The following is a 24251-nucleotide window of genomic DNA, read 5'->3' on the forward strand; positions in this document are numbered from 1 at the left end:
TAGTGTTCAAAGGCAACAAGATTGTCATTCCCATGACACTACGCAAAGAAATGCTACAGAAAATACACGAGGGCCACTTGGGTGAGGAAAAATGCAAACGACAAGCACGAGAAGCAATGTACTGGCCAAGAGTGAACCAGGAAATCAGCCAGACCACTGCTTCATGTAAACTGTGTTTGACCTATAGGCCAAAGCAGCAAGCAGAGCCGCTAATGCGTCATCCAGTACCCAACAGACTCTACTACAAAGTTGACCTATTTGACTGCAATGGCAAAAGTCACATTGTTGTTACCGAGTACTACTCAAACTACCCTGAAGTAGCGACACTGACAACTACCTCCAGCAAAGCTGTAATCACCTACCTGAAATCAGTCTTTTCAAGACATGGCGTTGTCTGAACTGTACTCGGACAATGGCCCGCAGTTCTCAAGTTTCGAATTCCAATCGTTCGCTAACGACTAGGGATTCCGACAAAACACCTCAACTACCCAAGGTCCAATGGCTTAGCAGAGTTCAGTCAAAATTGTCAAAGGACTGATGAAAAAAGGCACACGATGGAAAGGGGGATTTCCTAAAAACTCTAATCTACCGCAGCGCACTTTACCCTGCACAAATGTTGATGGGACGTCGCATCAGAACCAACCTACCCATCCATGAGGACTTGCTAACACCCGGAGGTGCTCACAAAGTCAAACTTGTGAAGGAAAAACAGAAAGACAAACAAAAACAGCGACACAACAAAAGTGCAAGACGATTACCTGAACTGAAACCTGGAGATCATGTACGACTCCGAGACATCACTACAGGAACCTGGATGTAGCAAGGGTGTGTGCAGAGAGAAGTTGCACCGCGATCCTATGAGATCCAAATGGAGCATGGATCACAACTGAGACGAAACGGAGTGGGTCTAAGGCTTCAGTCATACACTCAAGGGACTGAGGATCACCAGGAGGATACTGCTGAAGCGTCAAATGCCTTTAGAAATGGACAATTCAGTCAGAACACCCTGACTGACAATGAACGCTGTCCAACTGTTTCAGGAAGCACTTCAACAGAACGACCAAAAAGGACTGTCAGAGCCCCTGAAAGGCTTTATGAGAATTGCTTTTAAAAAATGTAAAAAGGGGCACCTGGACTGAATGTTTTGTTTATGTGAAAATAAATAGAGCCACAATAGAGTATTGTTGGACAGACTATTTAGTTGGGAAAAAAATACAGCAGAATATGTTCATTGATTTTTAAGTGATGAGAGCAATGTAAAAAAAAAATATATATATATATATTGGGGGAAAGAAATGTGTGTTCTTGAAAATTGCGTGTTATGCAGGTTGAGTAAACAAATGTGATGTGACGTGTAGTTTTCTTTTTAAAGGAAGGAAGATGTGTTAATAACGTCACCCAGCAAGCTATGCGGGGGGTGGTATATGTTCATTAAAATAAGTTAAACCTATTTATACAAGGAACAAACATAACATCCCCAGCTCCCTAAGCTTCTCAACACATAGAACCCCCCCCCCCATAATGCTCTGCAGCACAACCCCAATTAAACGGACTAGATTAATTCTCTGATCCTAATCCTATGATTGGATGGACAACATATCACTTCATACTGCAAAAGCTTTGATTGGTTGGAGTTTGTCCTACGGAACTGGTCATAATTACCATGTAGGTCTATGCCAGGGGGTGAGGCCTACGAGCCTCCTTGGTTTTATATTTAAGTCAATGTAGCCAGATGAGAATGTAAGCTAGCTGTCCTCTGGCTACACCATGGTGCTACCCCAGTGAGTGCTGTTGAAGTTACCATAGACCTTCATTGATAAAACAGTGTGTTTTAATCAATTATTTGGTGACATTAGTATAGTTTTATCTAAAAAGGCTAACTTTGTTTCATTATTTTCATTGATATTACATATCAATGAGGAGGATGGTCCTCTCCTTCCTCCTCTGAGGAGCCTGCACTGATTATGTATTTGTTTACTTATTTATATGTACTATATATATTAATTTTTTTATAAAAAAAAATATATATATATATATTTACAGGACCAGTCAAAAGTTTGGACACCTACTCATTCTTTTATTTTTACGATTGTCTACATGGTAGAATAATAGTGAAGACATCAAAACTATGAAATAACACATATGGAATCATGTAATAATGAAAATATATTTGATTCTTCAAAGTAGCCAGCCTTTGCCTTGGTGAAAGCACACACTTGGCATTCTCTCAACCAGTTTCATCTGGAATGCTTTTCCAACAGACTTGAAGGAGTTCCCACATATGCTGAGCACTTGTTGGCTGCTTTTCCTTGAGTCTGCAGTCCAACTTATCCCAAACTATCTCAATTGGTTTGAGGTCGGGTGATTGTGGAGGCCAGGTGATCTGATGCAGCACTCATCACTCTCCTTCTTGGTCAAATAGCCCTTATACAGCCTGGAGGTGTGTCAGATCATTGTCCTGTTGAAAAACAAATGATAGTCCCACTAAGCCCAAACCAGATGGAATGGTGTATCACTGCAGAATGTTGTGGTAGCCACCATCTCACCACCTCCTCCATGCTTCACGGTGGGAACCACATGCGGAGATCATCCGTTCACCTACTGTGAGTCTCACAAATACATGGTGGTGGTTAGAACCAAAAATCTCAAATTTGGACTCATCAGACCAAAGGACAGATTTCCAACAGTCTAATGTCCATTGCTTGTGTTTCTTGGCCCAAGCATGTCTCTTCTTCTTATTGGTATCCTTTAGTAGTTTCTTTGCAGCAATTTGACCATTAAGGCCCGATTCACACAGTCTCCTCTGAACAGTTGATGTTGAGATGTGTCTGTTACTTGAACTCTGAAGCATTTATTTGGGCTGCAATTTCTGAGGCTGGTAACTTTAATGAACGTATCCTCTGCAGCAGAGGTAACTCTGGGTCTTCCATTCCTGTGGTGGTCCTCATGAGAGCCAGTTTCATCATAGCGCTTGAGGGTTTTTGCAACTGCACTCGAAGAAACGTTCAAAGTTCTTAAACATTTTTACAGGTTGACTGACCTCCATGTCTTAAGGTATTTTTATTTTTATTTTTTTTTATTTCACCTTTATTTAACCAGGTAGGCTAGTTGAGAACAAGTTCTCATTTGCAACTGCGACCTGGCCAAGATAAAGCATAGCAGTGTGAACAGACAACACAGAGTTACACATGGAGTAAACAATTAACAAGTCAATAACACAGTAGAAAAAAATGGGCAGTCTATATACAATGTGTGCAAAAGGCATGAGGAGGTAGGCGAATAATACAATTTTGCAGATTAACACTGGAGTGATAAATGATCAGATGGTCATGTACAGGTAGAGATATTGGTGTGCAAAAGAGCAGAAAAGTAAATAAATAAAAAACAGTATAAAAACCGTATGGGAATGAGGTAGGTGAAAATGGGTGGGCTATTTACCAATAGACTATGTACAGCTGCAGCGATCGGTTAGCTGCTCGGATAGCTGATGTTTGAAGTTGGTGAGGGAGATAAGTCTCCAACTTCAGCGATTTTTGCAGTTCGTTCCAGTCACAGGCAGCAGAGTACTGGAACGAAAGGCGGCCAAATGAGGTGTTTGCTTTAGGGATGATCAGTGAGATACACCTGCTGGAGCGTGTGCTACGGATGGGTGTTGCCATCGTGACCAGTGAACTGAGATAAGGCGGAGCTTTACCTAGCATGGACTTGTAGATGACCTGGAGCCAGTGGGTCTGGCGACGAATATGTAGCGAGGGCCAGCCGACTAGAGCATACAAGTTGCAGTGGTGGGTGGTATAAGGTGCTTTGGTGACAAAACGGATGGCACTGTGATAGACTGCATCCAGTTTGCTGAGTAGAGTGTTGGAAGCCATTTTGTAGATGACATCGCCGAAGTCGAGGATCGGTAGGATAGTCAGTTTTACTAGGGTAAGCTTGGCGGCGTGAGTGAAGGAGGCTTTGTTGCGGAATAGAAAGCCGACTCTTGATTTGATTTTCGATTGGAGATGTTTGATGTGAGTCTGGAAGGAGAGTTTGCAGTCTAGCCAGACACCTAGGTACTTATAGATGTCCACATATTCAAGGTCGGAACCATCCAGGGTGGTAATGCTAGTCGGGCATGCGGGTGCAGGCAGCGATCGGTTGAAAAGCATGCATTTGGTTTTACTCTCGTTTAAGAGCAGTTGGAGGCCACGGAAGGAGTGCTGTATGGCATTGAAGCTCGTTTGGAGGTTAGATAGCACAGTGTCCAATGACGGGCCGAAAGTATATAGAATGGTGTCGTCTGCGTAGAGGTGGATCAGGGAATCGCCCGCAGCAAGAGCAACATCATTGATATATACAGAGAAAAGAGTCGGCCCGAGAATTGAACCCTGTGGCACCCCCATAGAGACTGCCAGAGGACCGGACAGCATGCCCTCCGATTTGACACACTGATCTCTGTCTGCAAAGTAATTGGTGAACCAGGCAAGGCAGTCATCCGAAAAACCGAGGCTATTGAGTCTGCCGATAAGAATATGGTGATTGACAGAGTCGAAAGTCTATTGATAGACTGTTGTTTCTATTCACTTTTATTTGAGCTGTTCTTGCCAAAATATGGACTTGGTCTTTTACCAAATAGGGCTGTCTTCTGTATACCAACCGTACCTTGTCACAACACTACTGATTGGCTCAAATGCATTTGGAAGGAAAGAATTCCACGAATGTACTTTTAACAAGGAACATCTGTTAATTGAAATGCATTCCAGGTGACTACCTCATGAAGCTGGTTAAGAGAAAGTCAAGAGTGTGCAAAGCTGTCACCAAGGTGAAGGGTGGCTACTTTGGAAGAATCTTAAATATAAAATATATTTTGATTGAACCATTTTTTTGTTGTTGGTTACTACATGATTCCATATGTGTTATTTCTTTCTATGATGTAGAAAATAGTTAAAGAAAAACCTTGAATGAGTAGGTGTGTCCAAACTTTTGACCGGTATGGTATGTTTTTTTTATTCTATTATACAGGGCGCATTTCGAAAGGAGACCTAGGTGTCATTATCTTCCCTGTCCAAATAAAGATTAGATAACACACACATTATGTAGCCTACTGGATGTAACATAACTAACCCCTGAAAAGGGCCTGCCGTTTGTGGGCCAATTTTATGCAAGGGATTATGGCTATGCCGCTAGGCCAGAGGATGACTTCAGAGCTCCATGATTGTATAGAGGGCAACTTTGAGTAAAAACGTTTAATGTTGCCCGTCACAAAGCGGCGGTTTGTTTTCATAGCAACACCTCGTACTTTCAAACATCCATGCCCCATGCTATGATCTGCGCTGTCATGGGGCATTGTCTTCTGAAAACATTCCTCTTTCAATTGTTCATTCATTCACTCACTTGTTCCTCCCCCTCTCCACTCACTCTTTCCCCCTGTCATTCCTGTTTTCTAACAGAGATAAGTGATGAAATGTCTTTGTATGAATCACAGTTTGCAGCTGAAGGTGTCCTTTGTCTCTTAGTCCTTAGTCTCTTATCCTCACTCTTATCCTCAGATGAAGCCCTTTCGTTGGCTGTGTACAGCCTGTAGATGAGTGCATTGTGGTCATATTTACCTGATTTCTCTACGTTGTTTCAGAGTTGCAGAAAGCTCTTCAGAAGAAGCCCAAAAAGACATGTATTGTGAAGATGGTGGGGACAAGGAACCTGTGGAAAAACATTGTGGTCCTCTGCGTGAACTCGTAAGAATCTTTGTTTGTGTGTGTGTGTGTGTGTGTGTGTGTGTTCCTGTGTGAGTTTATGTAGTATTGTGTGCGTGTGTCCATGATGCAGCTGCCAGTCAGACGACTCTGGGTGTTTAAGCGATACTTCAGGATTTTGGCAATGAGGCCCTTTGTCTACTTCCCCAGAGTCAGATGAACTTGTGGATAACATGTTTGTCTCTGCGTTCAGTTTGAAGGAAGTTTCTCACTTCCATTTGCTCAATTGCTATAGCGCAATGACTGGAAGTCTATGGGAACAGCTAGCATAACAGCTAGCATGCTGGCTGTTCCTGTAGACTTCCAGTCATTGTGGTAACACTCGTTAGCATTGGCTCCTGAAACTACCTATAAACCGGTGTGCCTATTGACCTGTCAGCCCGATGCAGTGGCCGTCTGCTTTTAGCAGGCCTGTCTGTCTGTCTATCCATCAGTCTGTCCATCCCTCTGTCTTCCTGTCTCTGTGCTGTTTGCAGTCCTGCCTCTGTCCATTTGTCTGTCCGCCGGTTTTTCTGTCCATTGGCCTTCAGAACAAGCTTCACCTCTCCTCACTCGCGTAACGCAGTCATTTGTAGACAGCAGACTTAGACACAGCCCAGGCTATTTCAGTGCACAGTGTCCCTGGCTGTAGTCTGACCATACATTTTTCATGAGCTGTGTTCTTATGAGAGAACTGGAGACGAGCAAGAGGGTTTGTTTCATAGAAATACACTTTCCTCTTTTTTTTCCTTTTTTTTCCCCTTCATCTTCTGAACTCTCTGTCTGAACTCATATGGTCTTTCTTTGTCCTCTCCCAATATCCCTCTTTCTTTCTCTCTGTCCTCTGTACACTCATCTCCTTACTTCTTTCTCCCTCTCTTGCACTACCACACACCCATTATCCCTGTTTTCATTTTCTCTTTCTTGATACCCTTTTCTCTCTCTCTCTCTCTCGCTATATCCAGACTGACGGGCTATGGGATCCACCATTGCTTTGCCCGCAGTATGATGGACCACCACGAGACCCACGAGTCCACCATGTTCCACAACTTCTACGCTGACTACTACACCATGGCGGGCATCGCAGTGGCATCATGCATTGCACTGTGCCCGGCAGTGTCCCTGATGGGGAGGAGGGGTGGCCTGCTCATGTTCATGATAATCACTGCACTAGCATCACTGCTGCAGCTAGGCCTGCTCAACTGTGAGTAGCCTACAGTATAATACGCAATGGTATAGTGCACACACACACACACACACACACAGCTGCCTCTTCCTATACGCCAACTATGCAGTGCGTGTAGGGCCCCGTGGCCACTAGGGGGCCCCTGACCAAAAACATATTTTTTTTTCTGTTGAGAGTTAGAAAAGTAGAACCCACATTTCGAAACTTTGGTAGTGCATCAGTTTTCCTCTTATGTCAGGCAATCAATTAGCCAGTGTCAGCTAACATTGCTAGGTAAGGTAGTCTAGCCAGCTGGTAGGCCTAATCGTCACCAAATTACTGACGGCCGAGCACGCAGGTCATGTGCTCAGGGGGCCCTGACCTCCTGGGGGTGGAGGTGAAATAGTCTTTAGCTACTGTATAGTTGTTTTGATGATGATGTTTGAATGTAGGTCTGTGGGAGGTGGCCTCTTTGCTGTGTAACAAGGACGGATGTTGTCCGAAATTTGACAGTTCCTAGTCCTTTTTTTTAAAAGTCACAAATGTTAAGGGAACATATAGTTAACCTAGACCTACAAAATACACTTTGAGATCGTTCAAACAGCAAACATATTGTCTTGTTATTGCTATGGTGTAACCAGTGTGTGTTTTGTGACGAAGTGTGTGTGTGTGATCATTTGACTACATATTAACCTGTTTCTGTTTTCCTCTCTCTCCCTGTGGCTCCTATAGTACTGGGGAAATACAGTGTACATCTGAATATAGGTACAGTACAACCATCGATTTCTCTCCTCTTCATTCTTGTGGGAACTCAGCCCATATTTCCCTGGTTGCAGTTGCTCTACCCTAGACTCTTAACTAATCAATAGCCCATAATTCTGGATCTTAACTGTTTACTCCATTTTATAATCCGCTTACTGGAAATACTGCAACTGCTCGATTTTTTTTTTTTTTTTTTTTTTTAAACAACAAGGTCCTAGGCAGATGAGAGAATTCCACAATAAATGGATAACCAATCTACTGTCTTAAATGTGGTTCAAGCTGTTAGAAACACATTATGATCGCTGGCTAGCTGCAGATGTCTTAACGTGATTTCTTTGATGTGATTAGACAAAGACTGGAGGAACTCTGACATTTGTGTAAGATTGGAGGACACTAAGAAAATGTCAGTGTTCCAACATAGTAGCAGAAAGACAAGGGTGCTTTGCAGTGTGTTTTGTTGTGCAATGGAGGGGGTTTAAAGCAAAGGTTGGTATTTCACCATCACTGCGACCTAAATACTGTGACTGTGACTTGGCCTATCTTCTCCCACTCTCCCACCCACTCCCTAAGAACAACAAACTCAAACTCATTGCAGAGTTCAGTCAGATCCCGTTAGCGCAAACCATGGCGTGTCGTTTCTGTTTGCCGACTGAGTGACAGTTCAAACACAGGCACCATGGGGCTCAGAACGCCCGTAGGCATCGAGGAATGAATACATCTCTCAAGGACAAGCTATCTGCATTCTGTTTACTGCATAAACACACATTCAGATCCAGCCTGCTTGTCCTTCACAGTGAAACATTACAGCTAACACATGGAACCAGCAGTAGGCTAGTCGTGCAACTTGGTAGTACTACAGTCCATTATAACGAATAAACCTGACGTTGACTGTGTAATAACCACACTACTGCATGGTATTATAGTACGTTATATGGTTTTATCGCCATCGTTCATCATAACTTTTTATTTATTTTTTAAATCTTGCCTGTTCTTCATGTAACTTCTTGCAACTATTAGAAGTCTTCCTGTCTGTGTTTCACTTCCCGATCCTTGCTCTGTTCTGATGATCCTCTCTGTTTGGCTCTGTCTCATTGACCCTAGCTAACCTAAGTAGCCTCTAGCCCTCTTCTTCCCCTGTGTGTTTATCTAGCTCCTCTCTTCTTTCCGTTCTCTCCATCCCTAGTCCTCCACCTGGCAGCAGAATTAGCTTGGCCTGTTGTCCGACAGCCAGAGGATTAGAGAGGAGCAGCAAACTGATCTGAGTTCTGCCTCAGATTATCCGCTTAGGGCAACTTAAACATGTCTCATTCAGCAACAAACTCATCCGAGACCAGTTTCAGATGTTCTTCTGGCAACTTCAAACATGTCTCGTTCAGCAACAAACTGATACTGAGACCACTTTCAGATGATCGTCTGTCAATTTTGAACATGTCTCGTTCAGCAGCACCTTGTGTTAGTTCTAGGATTGTTTTGCTGCTGTTTAGCTGAGGATCAGACAGATCAACGTCAGGGTAATCCTTCATGGCTAGTTTAGTTAAATGGATAACATGGTCAGGGTGATGGACAACATACAGGATGCTCAACAACACAGACTCATGGGAATTATGTAACAGTCTAAGTACATTTTAATAGGATCATCTTACTACTTTAATAACAACCTGCTCTTTGAGAATGTATTAGATACTGTTCATCAGTGCACTGAGCCTTCTAATATGAGAATAATTCATTCAGGGTTAGATATAGTATTTTTCTTTTTGAGTTAATCTCCCCTTTTCTACAGTACATTAGAATGTATTATCTCTGTATGCTGGCTGGATAATTGTTATGTTTGCTTTCTTGCTATGCAGAGTACTCGGATACACAAATCTCAACTTAATACGGAGTCGTGTTTAATGGCTGACTCGTATGTTGCCGTCTGTCTGTACAGAGCGCTCAGATACGCTGAATAAGAACTTCTCCATCGCCTTCTCCATCATCGGCATGTTCTCCTCCCACGCTGTCAGCAACTTGAGCATCTTCTTCTGCGCTGAGATCACGCCCACCGTCATCAGGTAAGCCCACCCACGCGCTGGGAACGGACCACTGGAGCGTACCACAGAGAGGGGCTGAGGGATAGGTTTCAGAGGGGGCTGTCAGTCAGGATATGTGCAGGCCAGGGATGAGGAGAAAGCTTCATGGAAATCAAAAACGGGGTTCCATTTTCTTCCCCTTTTTATTCAGAGATGGGTCGGGTCAAGTGTCTGGTTAATTTTCTAACATTTTACAGAACATTCATTCTGTCAAGCTATGAAAAACATACCGTATACACATCTGGATTTGGAGAAAGATAAAGAGGTGTGGAGTTTGAAGGTTGCTGTCGTCATGTAGTGTGAAGGGAAAATACCCTGTTTTATGATGCGCACTATCATAATGGAATGTAGTCGCAGTCTTTGATCTCAATAGAGAGGATCATGATTCAGTGTCTCTGACCTGCCAGGATATCACCAGAATATTACTACCCTGCTATAAGCACTTAAAATGAGTGTGTGATCATGGATCTCTTGTTATATGCACAACCATAATAAAGGTGTTGTTCAATATCCATATTTTTAAAATATTATTATTCATTTATTTAACCTTTTATTTTGACAGTGAGTCATGCCGAGACCGAGGTCTCTTTCACAGATCAGCCTGGTTTTGAATTAGCCTTTCCCTCACTTGACAAACTGACACAGCTTTGGATCATCATCATCATGATGCTGTGTTGTGTTATGTAAGGTATGGTGCACTGTGCTGCCTGAAGAGTGACTGTGGATCGCCACCTGGTGGCCAGTCACAGAGCAGACAGGAGAGAAATGAGGGTACTGCCTTGGCAGGATACTGTTACATGGTATTGCAGCAGTCTCTGCTGCTGTGGGTGTAAAATGGCAAGGACATGTCAATAACACAGACCACGTGTGTCTGCATAAGGAAATGAGAATAGTAGGGGCTGGAATGTGCTATTGAATGTGAATATAAAAGAAAGCATTGAAATGGAATGGACTTGGAATGTAACAAAGCAGAACATTGCACTGGAAATGGCAGAGGTTTCAGGGCACACCTTTTCTACAGGATGGATATGGTTTAAAGACTGTGGGGCTTGGAGGTTGGTTTGGGATCGGGTGTAGTCATGTTCTTCAGAGATAGTGACTTCCTAACTGATGGTCTTGTCTCTCTCCGTAGGGGTGGGGGTCTGGGCCTGGTGCTCGCCAGCGCTGGCTTCGGCATGCTGACCGCCCCCATCATGGAACTCCACAACCAGAAGGGCTACTTCCTTCACCACATCATCTTCGCCTGTTGCACCCTCATCTGCATCATCTGCATTCTCCTCCTCCCCGAGACGCGCTACCAGCCCCTGCCCGAGACCCTGGCCGACGGGGAGTGTTACACCCGCCAGCCCCTGCTGCCCCCCAGGAGGCCTGGCGAACAGCGCCTCCTCCTGGCCCAGGTGGAGAGCAACAGGGACTACACCCGGGTCCATGACACGCCGCTGCACGAGGCGGCCGCCACCGCCGTCTCCACAATGGACTTCACGGCGTCCTCCGCTGTTGACCGCGCAGCACCATCGGTTATTGATATTTCGGCGCCCTCCGCTAGGACGTTAATGTCACACCAGCATGAGTCTGATGGCAAATCCACTGAAGACTCCATTGATATACCCCTCATTAATTCTGTTGCCCCTTCATCCACTTTCAATGTTGATGATGAGACAACTCCCTCCCCTACTAAAGACATTACCACTGACCCCCTCACAGAAGATACCCATACATCCATCTTGGTCAACACCATTTCCCCTGTCACTGAAACTCTTCCCATCTCTTTATTGGAATCAACCATTCTGCCAGTACTTGATTCAACCCCTACCTCCGCATTGTACCCTTCCACTCCTAGTTCCGTAGTGGATCCTTCCACTCCACCTGTTATAGAATCCACCCTCACTTCATTGGATGCTCCAGAAGTAATTGAAACTCCCCCTACCTCCACATTGGACTCTCCCCCTGTCATAGAAACCACCTCTACATTGGACTCTACCATTCCCCCTGTCATAGAAACCACCTCTACATTGGACTCTACCATTCCCCCTGTCATAGAAACCACCCCTACATTGGACTCTACCACTCCCCCTGTCATAGAAACCACCCCTACATTGGACTCTGCCACTCCCCCTGTACTTGACCTTCTACCCCCCTCTCCAACACCCTCCCCTGGTCCTGTCATCAGTGACATTTTTCTCCCTCCCCCCATGGCGGACTGTACGACTCCTATTGATTCTGCTGACCACATAACCACAGACCCGATCATATACTCTCTAGATGACAAACTCCCCGCTCCTCCTCCCCCTACATCAGACTGTACCATTCCCCTTCTCATAGACTCTGTCCATACTCCAGAGTTGGACTCTTCATCCCCATGTGTTAATAATGTTATTGTTTCTCACACTTACCCTGTCGTAGCTCATTCCCTTGTTCATCCCCCCATCCGCCCACCACCACCCAATGACTCAGGTCATATCCCCACAACAGTGGACTCTTCCATTCCCCCTGTCATGGACACTGTTCACAGCCCCACTGTGGACTCTACCACTCACCCCATCACGGATATTGTTCAACCCCTTTCATTGGACTCTACCATTCCGCTTGTCATAGACTCTCAGCACCCCAACGTAACAGACTCTGAGACCACAGAGGCGGCCACCGCTTCCACAATAATGGACTGTACCATCTCCTCCCCCGTAGACTCGGGAATCCTCCCTATAATGGACTGTACTATCTCAGAAAACCGCGTCATCAACGGGGTGGCGTCGTCATGATCCAAGGCTCTACCTCTGGAACAAGGAGGTGTGCCACTCCCTCGTGGAGGAAGAAGTCCTGGACATCCAGGTTACATGTATGGAGTCACTAACTGGCTGATCAGGCCTCAGACATTTTGGCTGCTCTGTAGGGAGAATGCCAGTGACAGACAGGAGAGGGAACAGCTTGATATGGGGATGAGTGTATCTCTGACACCTTTTACTGGGAACAGCCAGAAAACAGGACAGGGGGACCGTGCTGCGGTGACAGTAATGAGTGGTTACTCTGCCACAGTGCGGAACTGTAAATAACTGACATCATCAGCGTTTTACATAGTTGTTGTTGGAGGAATCTGTATGTGTCATTTTAGACTGAGATACTGCCAGCCAAAACTCCCTTTGACTTCCTCTGACACTTTATCCCAATGCTTAGTTGGAGATGCTATACATACCACTAAAAACCATTTGACTGTACATTTGCCTCAATTGCAGACTTAGATGTACGCCCAATGTGTTTGATGTACATTTGCCTTATGTAGAAAAAAAATACTTTAAGAATACAATGCAGAATTTTGAATGTCAACAGTGCCAGATATCTAAACTGAGTTTAGAGTCACCCAATTGTTTTTGTTGTCAGAAACTGAATGGAATCTGTGTAGGGAAAAGAGCAATTTGCCAAATATGAAAAAAACAAAAGAAGGGCAATAAAAGTTTTGCCCCAAGTATTGGAGGTGTTTTAATGTATGATGCAATGAGTTAAAAAATGACAAGCGAAACATCTGAAGACTTCAGTCCTTAGTGTTATACAAGCATGGGTGTATGAAAAGGTACTAGAGAAAGAGAATGTCGCGAACTGAGGAGACATGTTCATACATTTATTAGGACTATGGACTGTTTATGTGGAGAGAAGGAGAGCTGTACCGGTGACGTGGTAGAAGTGAGAGGTCTGTTGGTCCTTTAGGACTATGTTGTGCTTGTTGACGTTGCGGTCCTGTAAGTGAAACATTTGAGAATTTACAGACTATATCAAATGTTTCATGGGACATTTGTTTCCACTCTTAAAAAAACATTAATGAATTGTACTGTAGGCAATTGGATCTTGTTAATGTGATACTCTAGGTCAAATTGCGTAGTTTGTGTGCTACTGATGTTGCGCTTGATCACAAAAACAAACAAAAATATTGCCATTATTTCACGGGGGGGGGTGTCCTTAGTGTATAAAGATAGGCGGTACTGTTAACATTATTTGTGTGAATGTAAGTGGCACTTTAATCTTCGCTACGGGGACTGAGCATGTAAACAAAAATGTGAACTTTTCCATGAAACAAAGAGGTGATGTTCAAATGTTACCTAAAAAATCACAAGAGCTATCTCTGAAATGGACACATGAATGACAAAAGGATTTTGTCTTCATTACAAATACATCTGTCATTGCCACCATCTTGTGTGTGTTTTCTACATGTAATTAGCATATTTGGTGACGTAAAAATATTTGAAGTATATTTCCCAAATAATATACCAGAAATATTTCAACTTCACCAAAGTATGCAACATTTATATTTGTGATATTGACTCAAATTCTGTTTCGTTTTGAAATGTAGGCTTATCCCTCTTTTTTTCTCCTCTTTTTCTTTTTTTTTTTACTTCAAAACTTTACCATTTACTTGAATTACTTTCATTGTAATCAATACAGACATGATAGCGAAATGTCATCATTATTGGAAAAGCTATAACAAATGTCTCTGATTATTTTAATTAAAACAAAAATATATGAAGAGCTTTCTTTTTCTTTGAAAAACCCAAATGTCTAGTGTCAACGTCATGTTTTACCAACGTCTGTGAATGACTGACTATTGACAATAGTACATACCGGGCAAACAAAATGGTGGCTGTCAGTTCACTGGTTAGGCAATTGCATCAGATTGTGTTAGGCCACTGTTTTACAAATACAACATCACTTGTTGTGATGTAAAGCTTCTTTCTTTTCAAAAATCTTTCACATATTGTCCTTTTCAAATACCATGGAGTCCTGTCTTTTACAGTGTGTTTAATATCTATTTAAAATGGAAAATACAATGGCTTTGGAGGTGACCAAAATATCATGCAATAGCAGCCACTGATCACTCAACTGTACACTAATCATAAAGTGGTCATCACAACACACACTGTCATGTAGTTCTGTGGATATAAAAATGACTATGTAAATACTAAAAGTGTAACGACCTACTTTCCGTATATTCTCTGGTTATTTCCTGGTAAATAAGCACACTGTTAAAGAAGATATACTTGTTGCTGTGGTCTTCATTCCTAATACTACATACACCTTGTTCGGAAAATTCAAGCACGGTAGAGAAAGGATATGTGAATCAAGTAAAACTTCATTACACCCCTGTATGAGCCTCTTAGCTTCTTTTAACATCTAATAGACTTCACGGCTCAAACCATAATGTCTCCTGTACTCCCGTCGAGTCAGATTAGTACATTTGGTTAGCTGTGAAGTGAGGACGGTGTTACTAACGCACGAAAGTCTATTGACACTGGAACAGAGGTCAATCGTACAAATGTTAAGAGTATATTGTCTGCAGCTGTAGCAATACTTCTCACCCCACATTTCTTGAACTGCAACCGCTCTTGTCTTAAAATGTCACAATACAACACATTACAACCTTTCATTACAGTCTCTGATTTCATATGTGACAGCATCGTCCGCACCAGCGATGGTGTATGCTTGGTCAGATGTATAATGACACATTCTATTTCTATGGGTAGAGTGGGATGATGGCTTGGAAAGTGGCTACACTAAAACGGTACAAGTAGATGGACAATATAATACATTGAGTATACAGTGGTAAAGAAAATGCAGACTGATATGTAAACTAACTTTGATTTGCTGTGCATTGATAGGTTGTGCTGTGATACAGTGGTCTGGAAATGGTTCTCAACTGATCAAATGGCTCCCCTCATCCTAAATTGTCCCCACTTCAGCCAAACTATGTTGCGGAAATGAGAAATAATCCTGATATAACAGTTTCTGTTTTTACATGATTTGAATGAATGAATGAATGTAAAAACATGGATTTTACCAGTTTAATTTTCCCTTTTTTGTTTTAACTTGTATAATGCATTTGTATATAAGCCATACGTGTCGTAATAAACTTCACTATTTATTGATCAATGATGCATTCTGGGTCGTGGTTGAGTTAATTGGTCTGCAGACAATTTCCAAGCCACCTCTTGAATCTTGAGGTGTTTTTGTGCAAGGTTCTTGTTTTATGTTTTTTTTTTTTTTCACTTGATGATGTCCTCTCTAACCCAAGATAATGACAAGGGCATAAAGGGTGTCAATTCTCTATGTAATGGATCAGCTGTCAATATTCACATTCTTAATGAATTGTGGATTCATGTTGGTGTACTGCTGTGCCTGGAAAGTCTTCCCCTAAATATGATTCAGTAATTTAGTTATATTGATTAGCACTTCACTACACCCACAACATCTGATACACATTTTTTATGTCAGCAATCAAATTTGATTTGATCTTTATATTTTAAGGCCATATACTAGCTAACCAAAATAACTCACTCATGCTGCCAATAGATTTTTCAGCTTGGAATACTCTGATTTTAACCACTTCCTGTTGTATGATGTCATACAATAAAGCAATACATGGCGAACGTGCTCCCAGGTGAAGGCTTTTCCTGTCTCTGATAAACAAGTGATTAATAAGAACAAATAAGTAACCTGTCTTTGATGGGAACGTTGTGGACGGTATAGTTGCAAAGCTCCAAACTGACCTCTATTGGACAAAATATAGGCTACACCTGAAGCAGATTCAGGACTGCAAGGTACATGGACAATGCCTTGGTTATATTGAAAGGGGGCGTATTTATCGACAACTAGGCTGTATTTCCTTAACTTGTAAACTAACAGCTAGGCCTATGCGCCACGTATTAGATTAAAAGTGCTTGGCAACAACCCGCATTTTGGCCCGGGACAGGGTGATGTCATGGAGAGTGATGCAGCAGGATCCTCATCCCGTCCACTGCATCAAACCGGTGCCCGCTGATAGGCTGGTGCACACATTTGGGATGCAGCACAGGTGTGACGTCACCCAATCAGCATCAACATGATGAGTCTCCCTTGGTTTACCGATCGCCATAAGAATGTAACAACTGCTGAGAGGCGAGAAACACAGTGGTCGCAACCAGGTTGAGGGCACTGTTGTTAGTTGAGACAAAAGGCTGCTATCTGCGTGCACCCAAAAGGCATCATCATGAGGGAGATTGTTCATATCCAGGCCGGGCAATGTGGAAACCAGATTGGTGCGAAGGTAGGTGTTATGTGTATATTTGTCTAGACGCAGAGGTTATTATAGAGCAATCCTTGTTTTTGTTACATGTTTACAATTTTGTCCCAACATGAATCGCACTACATTTTCCAAGAGAACAAAATCAGCCATCTAGTATTTTGGGGTCATGTTTTTGGACGAATGTCTCGTGGAAATGAGTGTTTCATTTATTCACAACTATAAAATGCCATTAGGTTGATTATGGGTGTGTTGCTTTTGGACTTGGGCTAGGAGCCAAAGGGTCTGCAGTGGTGTCGCGCACCTGCGGGGCTGGCGCGTCATGCTGTCGCCAAAAGGAGCTGCGCCATAGCGATAGACTACGCACAACGGCCGTCCAGTACTTTTCCATGTCTTGATCAGGTTATAGCCAGATCTCTTAGGTCAAACTATGAAGCATCACGTTTGCATGACCTATTCTCTGTCCCATTTTTAGTTCTGGGAGGTGATAAGTGACGAACATGGCATCGACCCCACCGGCAGTTACCAAGGTGACAGTGACCTGCAGCTGGAGAGGATTAACGTGTACTACAATGAAGCATCAGGTAAATACATCTCAATTTACTATCTAGATTGGTCTTTAAGTAATCTCTGCATGCATCTAAACAACAGGTCTAAGAAAATAATCAACCATAAACTGAGTGTACAAAACATTACAAGCACCAGCTCTTTCCATGACTGACAAGGTGAAAGCTGTGATCCCTTATTTAAGTCACTTGTTAAATCCACGTCAATCGGTGTAGATGAACAGGAGGAGACAGGGTTAAAGAAGGATTTTTAAGTCTTGAGACAGTTGAGACATTGATTGTGTGTGTGTGTGTGTGTGTGTGTGCCTTTTCAAAGGGTGAATGAGCAAGACAACATATTTAAGTGCCTTTGAATATTGAAGTGCTTTTTGATATGGTAGTAGGTGCCAGGCGCACTCATTTGAGTGTGTCAAAAACGGCAGCGCTGCTGGGTTTTCACGCTCAACAGTTTCCTATGTGTGTAACAAGAATGGTCCACCACCCAAAGGACATCCAGCCAACTTGACACAACTATGGGAAGCATTAGAGTCAACATGGGCCAGCAATCCCTGTGGAACGTTTTTGACACCTTGTAAAGTCCATGCCCTAACAAATTGTGTCCGTTCTTAAGGCAAAGGGGGTGCACCTCAATATTAGGAGGTGTTCCTAATGTTTTGTACACTGTGTGCTTTGGCCTTGCCCTAAATAAACTCAGAATGAAAACTATATTCCCTGGTGATGAAAATTGCTGACCTTTTTTGACTTGCAAACTCATGCACTGTAGGCCAAATTTTAAATTGATAATGTGACATTGTGTCCATATTATCTGTCTGGGTGCAGTGGGCCCTGTGGCAGGGCAGGGGAAATGAGGACAGCAGCAGGGACCTGTCAATCTCTCTCCCTCCCGGTCTCTCTCTTTCTCTCCCTGTATCACCTCTTTCTCTGCAGCATCATCTCTCTCTCCCTCTCTTTCTCTCTCTGGCTCTCTCTCCGTCTCTTAAGAGCCCGTCGCGGAGGGGTGGCTTGTATATATCTGCAGTGAGTGCAGTCTCTGTAAAACCAACCCAACCCTAACGCTTGCCTTCTGTCTGCGTTGGTCTGATTTTTTTATTTTATTGCCCAGGCATTTGAAGGTCATGGCCATGCAGAATCCCAACCTTTGTCTCTGTCTCTCTCTCATACGGAACAGTCAGTCTCCTATGGCAAACCAGCCAGACTGCAGATTCTGGGGCCTATAGTAGCCTACATGTCCTGTAGTTAGCACCGATCCTATTTCCTGTGCGTGCAATGCTAAGCACTATTGACCTCTTGTTAACGTGGCTCTGATTGAATATCTACTCATAGAGAAATGCGCATAGCAGCATGATAAGATGATATGAAGATAAGAGAGAAAATGTGTCATGTCTACTGGGAGATGCCATCTTGGTCTGAATGAATTCAGCTTAGCTCAGCCTCCTTGGACTGGAGCTAGCAGTTTTTCTGTGCTGCAGTCTGCAAGGGAGGCTGAGTGAGTGAGTGAGAGAAAGCGAGCGGGAGAGCCCATCCTCCTTCCCTCCCTAAACCTGATGTCCCTGCCACTCCTCCCCCACAGGTAACAAGTTTGTCCCCCGGGCCATCCTGGTGGATCTGGAGCCAGGCACCATGGACTCTGTCCGCTCAGGGCCCTTCGGCCAGCTCTTCAGACCAGACAACTTTGTCTTTGGTGAGTAGTGGTTATCCAACCGGGTTCCAGATTGTTTTATGCTATCTTGCCCAGCCTGGTCCCAGATCTGTCTGTGCTGTCTTGCCCAATGGGTCATCATCATGTCCTGTCAGCACTTCCATCCTCAACCCACAGCATGTCTGTGTCAGCATCCACTGTCATTTCCTCTGAAGCCAAGCTTAGTTTAACTTTGACATAGATAGACGGTGTGTTCAGTGTGCAACTTTTCTGCAACAGCTCAGCAATGTACCAGGAAGGGAATGCAATGGTCGGTCGAGCGGTTGTGTCAGGCACAGACAGCTAGCATGGCGCAGCAGAAAACAGGGCATAGACTGCTACTGTTGCAGTGCCCATCAAGATGGGGATATAGCGTTAAATCAAATCCACCCACGACACCTTGCCAATTCTACTGCATAAAGGATTAGTAAGGCTACATTCCACATCCTATTGTATATGCAGACTTCTACACTATAATATTTTAGATCATGGTAATGGTACTCTTGATCATGCTCAATTAAGCTGTTATTGGCCACTCTTAACAAACTGGAATTGTCTCTCTCAATGGAAACTGACAAATAATATGCCCGGTGCATTTGCTTGTTAACTGGTTAACTGACTTTTCATGCTAACTGATTGCTACAGTTGAAGTCGGAAGATTACATACACTTAGGTTGGAGTCATTAAAACTTGTTTTTCAACCACTCCACAAATTGTTAACAAACTATAGTTTTGGCAAGTCTGTTAGGACATCTACTTTGTGCATGACATAAGTAATTTTTGTTTACAGACAGATTATTTCACTTATAATTCACTGTATCACAATTCCAGTGGGTCAGAAGTTTACATACATCAAGTTGACCGTGCCTTTACACAGCTTGGAAAATTCCAGAAAAGGATGTCATAGCTTTAGAAGCTTCTGATAGGCTAATTGACATCATTTGATTCAGTTGGAGGTGTACCTGTGGATGTATTTCAAGACCTACCTTCAAACTCAGTGCCTCTTTGCTTGACATCATGGGAAAATCCAAAGAAATCAACCAAGACCTCAGAAAAAGAAGTCTGGTTCATCCTTGGGAGCCATTTCCAAATGCCTGAAGGTACCACGTTCATCTGTACAAACAATAGTACGCAAGTATAAACACCATGGGACCACGCAGCCGTCATACTGCTCAGGAAGGAGACGCGTTCTGTCTCCTAGAGATGAACGTACTTTGGTGCGAGAAGTGCAAATCAATCCCAGAACAACAGCAAAGGACCTTGTGAAGATGCTGGAGGAAACGGGTACAAAAGTATCTTTATCCACAGTAAAAATGAGTCCTATATCGACATAACCTGAAAGGCCGCTCAGCAAGGAAGAAGCCACTGCTACAAAACCGCCATAAAAAAGCCAGACTACGGTTTGCAACTGCGCATGGGGACAAATATTGTACTTTTTGGAGAAATGTCCTCTGGTCTGATGAAACCAAAATAGAACTGTTTGGCCATAATGACCATTGTTATGTTTGGAGGAAAAGGGGGGGATGCTTGCAAGCCGAAGAATACCATCCCAACCGTGAAGCACGGGGGTGGCAGCATCATGTTGTGTGTGTGTGTGTGTGTGTGCTTTGCTGCAGGAGGGACTGGTGCGCTTCACAAAATAGATGGTTTTCCTTTCTCATGATGCCATGTGGATATATTGAAGCAACATCTCAATACATCAGTCAGGAAGTTAATGCTTGGTTGCAAATGGTTCTTCCAAATGGACAATATACCCCAAGCATACTTCCAAAGTTGTGGCAAAAGGGCTTAAGGACAACAAAGTCAAGGTATTGGAGTGGCCATCACAAAGCTCTGACCTCAATCCTATAGAAAATTTGTGGGCAGAACTGAAAAAGTGTGTGAGCAAGGAGGCCTAAGAACCTGCCTCAGTTACACCAGTTCTGTCAGGAGGAATGGGCTAAAATTTACCCAACTTATTGTGGGAAGCTTTTGGAAGGCTACCCGAAACGTTTGACCAAAGTTAAGCAATTTAAAGGCAATGCTACAGAATACTAATTGAGTGTATGTAAACTTTTGACCAACTTGGAATGTGATGAAAGAAATGAAAGCTGAAATAAATCATTCTCTCTACTATTATTCTGACATTTCACATTCTAAAAATAAACTAACTGACCTAAGACGGGGAATTTTTTAAAGGATTAAATGTCAGGAATTGTGGAAAAACTGAGTTTAAAAAAAATGTTGGCTAAGGTGTAAGTAAACTTCTGACTTCAACTGTAGATGTGTATTAGCACACAAAGGTGCGATGTCTCTAACACAGGTTCACCATGGGTCTTTCAGGTCAGAGTGGAGCTGGTAACAACTGGGCTAAAGGCCACTACACAGAGGGAGCCGAGTTGGTCGACTCTGTCCTGGACGTAGTCAGGAAGGAGTCTGAGAACTGTGACTGCCTCCAGGGCTTCCAGCTTACCCACTCCCTGGGAGGGGGCACCGGCTCTGGCATGGGCACCCTGCTCATCAGCAAGATCCGCGAGGAGTACCCCGACCGCATCATGAACACCTTCAGCGTCATGCCCTCACCCAAGGTGTCAGACACTGTGGTGGAGCCCTACAATGCCACCCTGTCAGTCCACCAGCTGGTGGAGAACACAGATGAGACCTTCAGCATCGACAACGAGGCTCTCTACGACATCTGCTTCCGTACCCTCAAACTCACCACGCCCACCTACGGAGATCTCAACCACCTGGTGTCGGCCACCATGAGCGGGGTTACCACCTGCCTGCGCTTCCCTGGTCAGCTTAACGCTGACCTCCGCAAGCTGGCTGTTAACATGGTGCCCTTCCCCCGCCTGCATTTCTTCATGCCCGGCTTCGCCCCTCTAACCAGCAGGGGGAGCCAGCAGTACCGTGCCCTCTCCGTGCCCGAGCTCACACAGCAGATGTTTGACGCAAAGAACATGATGGCCGCCTGCGACCCTCGCCACGGCCGCTACCTCACCGTGGCCGCCATCTTCCGCGGGCGCATGTCCATGAAGGAGGTGGACGAGCAGATGCTGAGTGTGCAGAACAAGAACAGCAGCTACTTCGTAGAATGGATCCCCAACAACGTGAAGACGGCCGTCTGCGACATCCCGCCCCGCGGCCTCAAGATGTCTGCCACCTTCATCGGCAACAGCACGGCCATCCAGGAGCTGTTCAGGAGGATCTCTGAGCAGTTCACCGCCATGTTCCGCCGTAAGGCCTTCCTTCACTGGTACACCGGAGAGGGTATGGACGAGATGGAGTTTACAGAAGCTGAGAGCAACATGAACGACCTGGTGTCTGAGTACCAGCAGTACCAGGACGCCACCGCTGACGAGATTGGCGAGTATGAAGAAGACGAGCTGGAGGATGAGGAGCAGGATGTCCAGCAGCACCATGATGTCCGCCACTGAGGGATGCCGGGTAGAAGCAGCACAGCAGTCTGTATGTTATATCCACCAGTCATTTTAAATTATCAATAGTTATGGAAGGATAGAGGCGCAGATGAGTTATCGTCGCGTCAAGATATATTATAGCTGTTTAGCCTAAAAACTACTACTAGTGCATTTTCATTGTTTCGATTGTCTTGAAGACCATAAGTGATATTAGAAACATAACAATTATGTGAGTATTTTAAATGACGTCATTGGTTTTCCAATTCATGCTGTATCAACGTCAATAAAACAACAATACAGTATTGTCAAAAACCGAGTTTTGTAACATTTACCTCAGAATACATTCTTTGTCGTGAAATAAAATGGTGCTGTCCTATGAATATCTGTAGGCTCTTTTTCATGGGAGTGCTAATCGTATTCAGCAGGTGAGATACAATGAACACTCCAGACTTGAAGTAGGTGTAACCAAAATTGAGTAACTCAGTTCTCCATGCTGTAATGATGATACTGGATGAAAGAGATGTTTTCTGGTTTTAAAATGCAAGGTGAATGTTATTACCATACCCCAAGAAGCTTACTACTTTTATAGTCTTGTGAGTGTCCTGGGTCATCATGACTGTGTGTCTGTCTGGGACAGGAAACACTTCCTCAAAGACTCAGAGAGAGAAAAGGATTATCTGTTTATTCCTCTTTATCATGTTTTGATCTGAGAGCTAGTAAATCCGATTAAGGACTGGCCAGACTTGGCAGCTGTTAGAGTATAGAGTTAAATGTGTGGAGAAGTAGAGCACTCTCCATATACAAGCGTATACGACCAACAACTTACAGACTCGCACAAACAATGACGACATCATTAGGGCGCTCTTTCAATGCCTCAATATTTTGGCTAATAATTAAGAAAATCAAAGTACCAAGGTTTGAACAAATAAGCCTAATCAGATCTTCACATTGGTTCAGCACAATATCACACCTTTATTCAACCTGTTTAATTTGCTTGATATCATTTACAAGGTCCTTGGTAGAATATGAATAGCAAGGCTAGAAAGACTCACTGCCAAGAGTTTTGACTTACGTTAGAGGTACAGTAAATAACGGTTACATTTTTCATTGCGCTGAGGTCCATAAATGCTTGAAGACTGAAGTATTCTGCAACTGAAGTTCTATTTTGACAGAAAATGTCTAAAAAGTCTGACCAGGAGGAATGCTGCCAGTGTTCAAGTTGCCAAACGTGTTAAAATTAGGTCTTATGTTTTCACATTCAGACAACTGGGCGGAAGATGCTCTTGTCAAATACATCATACATTGAATGAATGTGTGGCTACCAAGGAGGACCTGTCAGAAACATATTCATTAGAAACCAATCGGTTCACCCAAAACGACAGGTTAGGCCAAGGTGAAGTTATGGTTAGAATTAGACTTGAAGTTAGGGATGGAATCATGGCTAATGTTTGATATGCCAATGATGACACCTAGTGGAGTGTTACTGCAATTGATTATATGCTCTGGACTCAGGCTTTGAAGCCAAACAAGTACGGTAATAACACTCCAAGGAAGAGAATATTCCCAGAGATAAACGGACTTGCTCTTGTATATTTTTCACAACATTTCCATGGAGATATTTCGTTACGTTCTCAGTGCCTTTTGAGATACAGTGATTAAAAACCACTCAAAGTCAAATCAAAGTTCACGGTCGTGTACGCAGATTTGAAGATGTTATCGTGGGTTCAGCGAAATGCTTGAGTTTCACCTGTATTGTCTCCTGCGCCTGTGCGTTGTCTCCTTCATCTGAAGCTATTCTGTGAAAAACTATTGCCATTGTTCTTTTTGTTACGGAAGTGTATGTTATTAATAATAAGA

General features: G+C 43.6%; 2 protein-coding genes across 2 annotated transcripts in view; both read left to right on the forward strand.

Annotated features, from left to right (window-relative positions):
• Positions 1-15628, forward strand: part of LOC115102996 (solute carrier family 22 member 23-like) — a 66430-nt gene extending 50802 nt beyond the window's left edge. The window contains exons 6-10 of the mRNA XM_029623518.2: positions 5615-5717; positions 6680-6918; positions 7612-7644; positions 9569-9692; positions 10843-15628. Coding sequence (XP_029479378.2) covers positions 5615-5717; positions 6680-6918; positions 7612-7644; positions 9569-9692; positions 10843-12469 — 2126 coding nt within the window. The 3' untranslated portion in view covers positions 12470-15628. The remainder of the gene's footprint in view (positions 1-5614; positions 5718-6679; positions 6919-7611; positions 7645-9568; positions 9693-10842) is intronic.
• Positions 15629-16627: 999 nt separating this feature from the next.
• Positions 16628-22494, forward strand: LOC115102997 (tubulin beta-2A chain-like). Its single transcript, XM_029623519.2, has 4 exons — positions 16628-16776; positions 17228-17336; positions 18889-18999; positions 21319-22494. The coding sequence occupies exons 1-4, from the start codon at positions 16720-16722 to the stop codon at positions 22410-22412; spliced, it is 1371 nt and encodes a 456-aa protein (XP_029479379.1). The 5' UTR covers positions 16628-16719; the 3' UTR covers positions 22413-22494.
• The last annotated feature ends 1757 nt before the right edge of the window (positions 22495-24251 follow it).

Source organism: Oncorhynchus nerka, linkage group LG20 (assembly GCF_034236695.1).
Source record: "Oncorhynchus nerka isolate Pitt River linkage group LG20, Oner_Uvic_2.0, whole genome shotgun sequence".
Lineage (NCBI taxonomy): Eukaryota > Metazoa > Chordata > Actinopteri > Salmoniformes > Salmonidae > Oncorhynchus > Oncorhynchus nerka.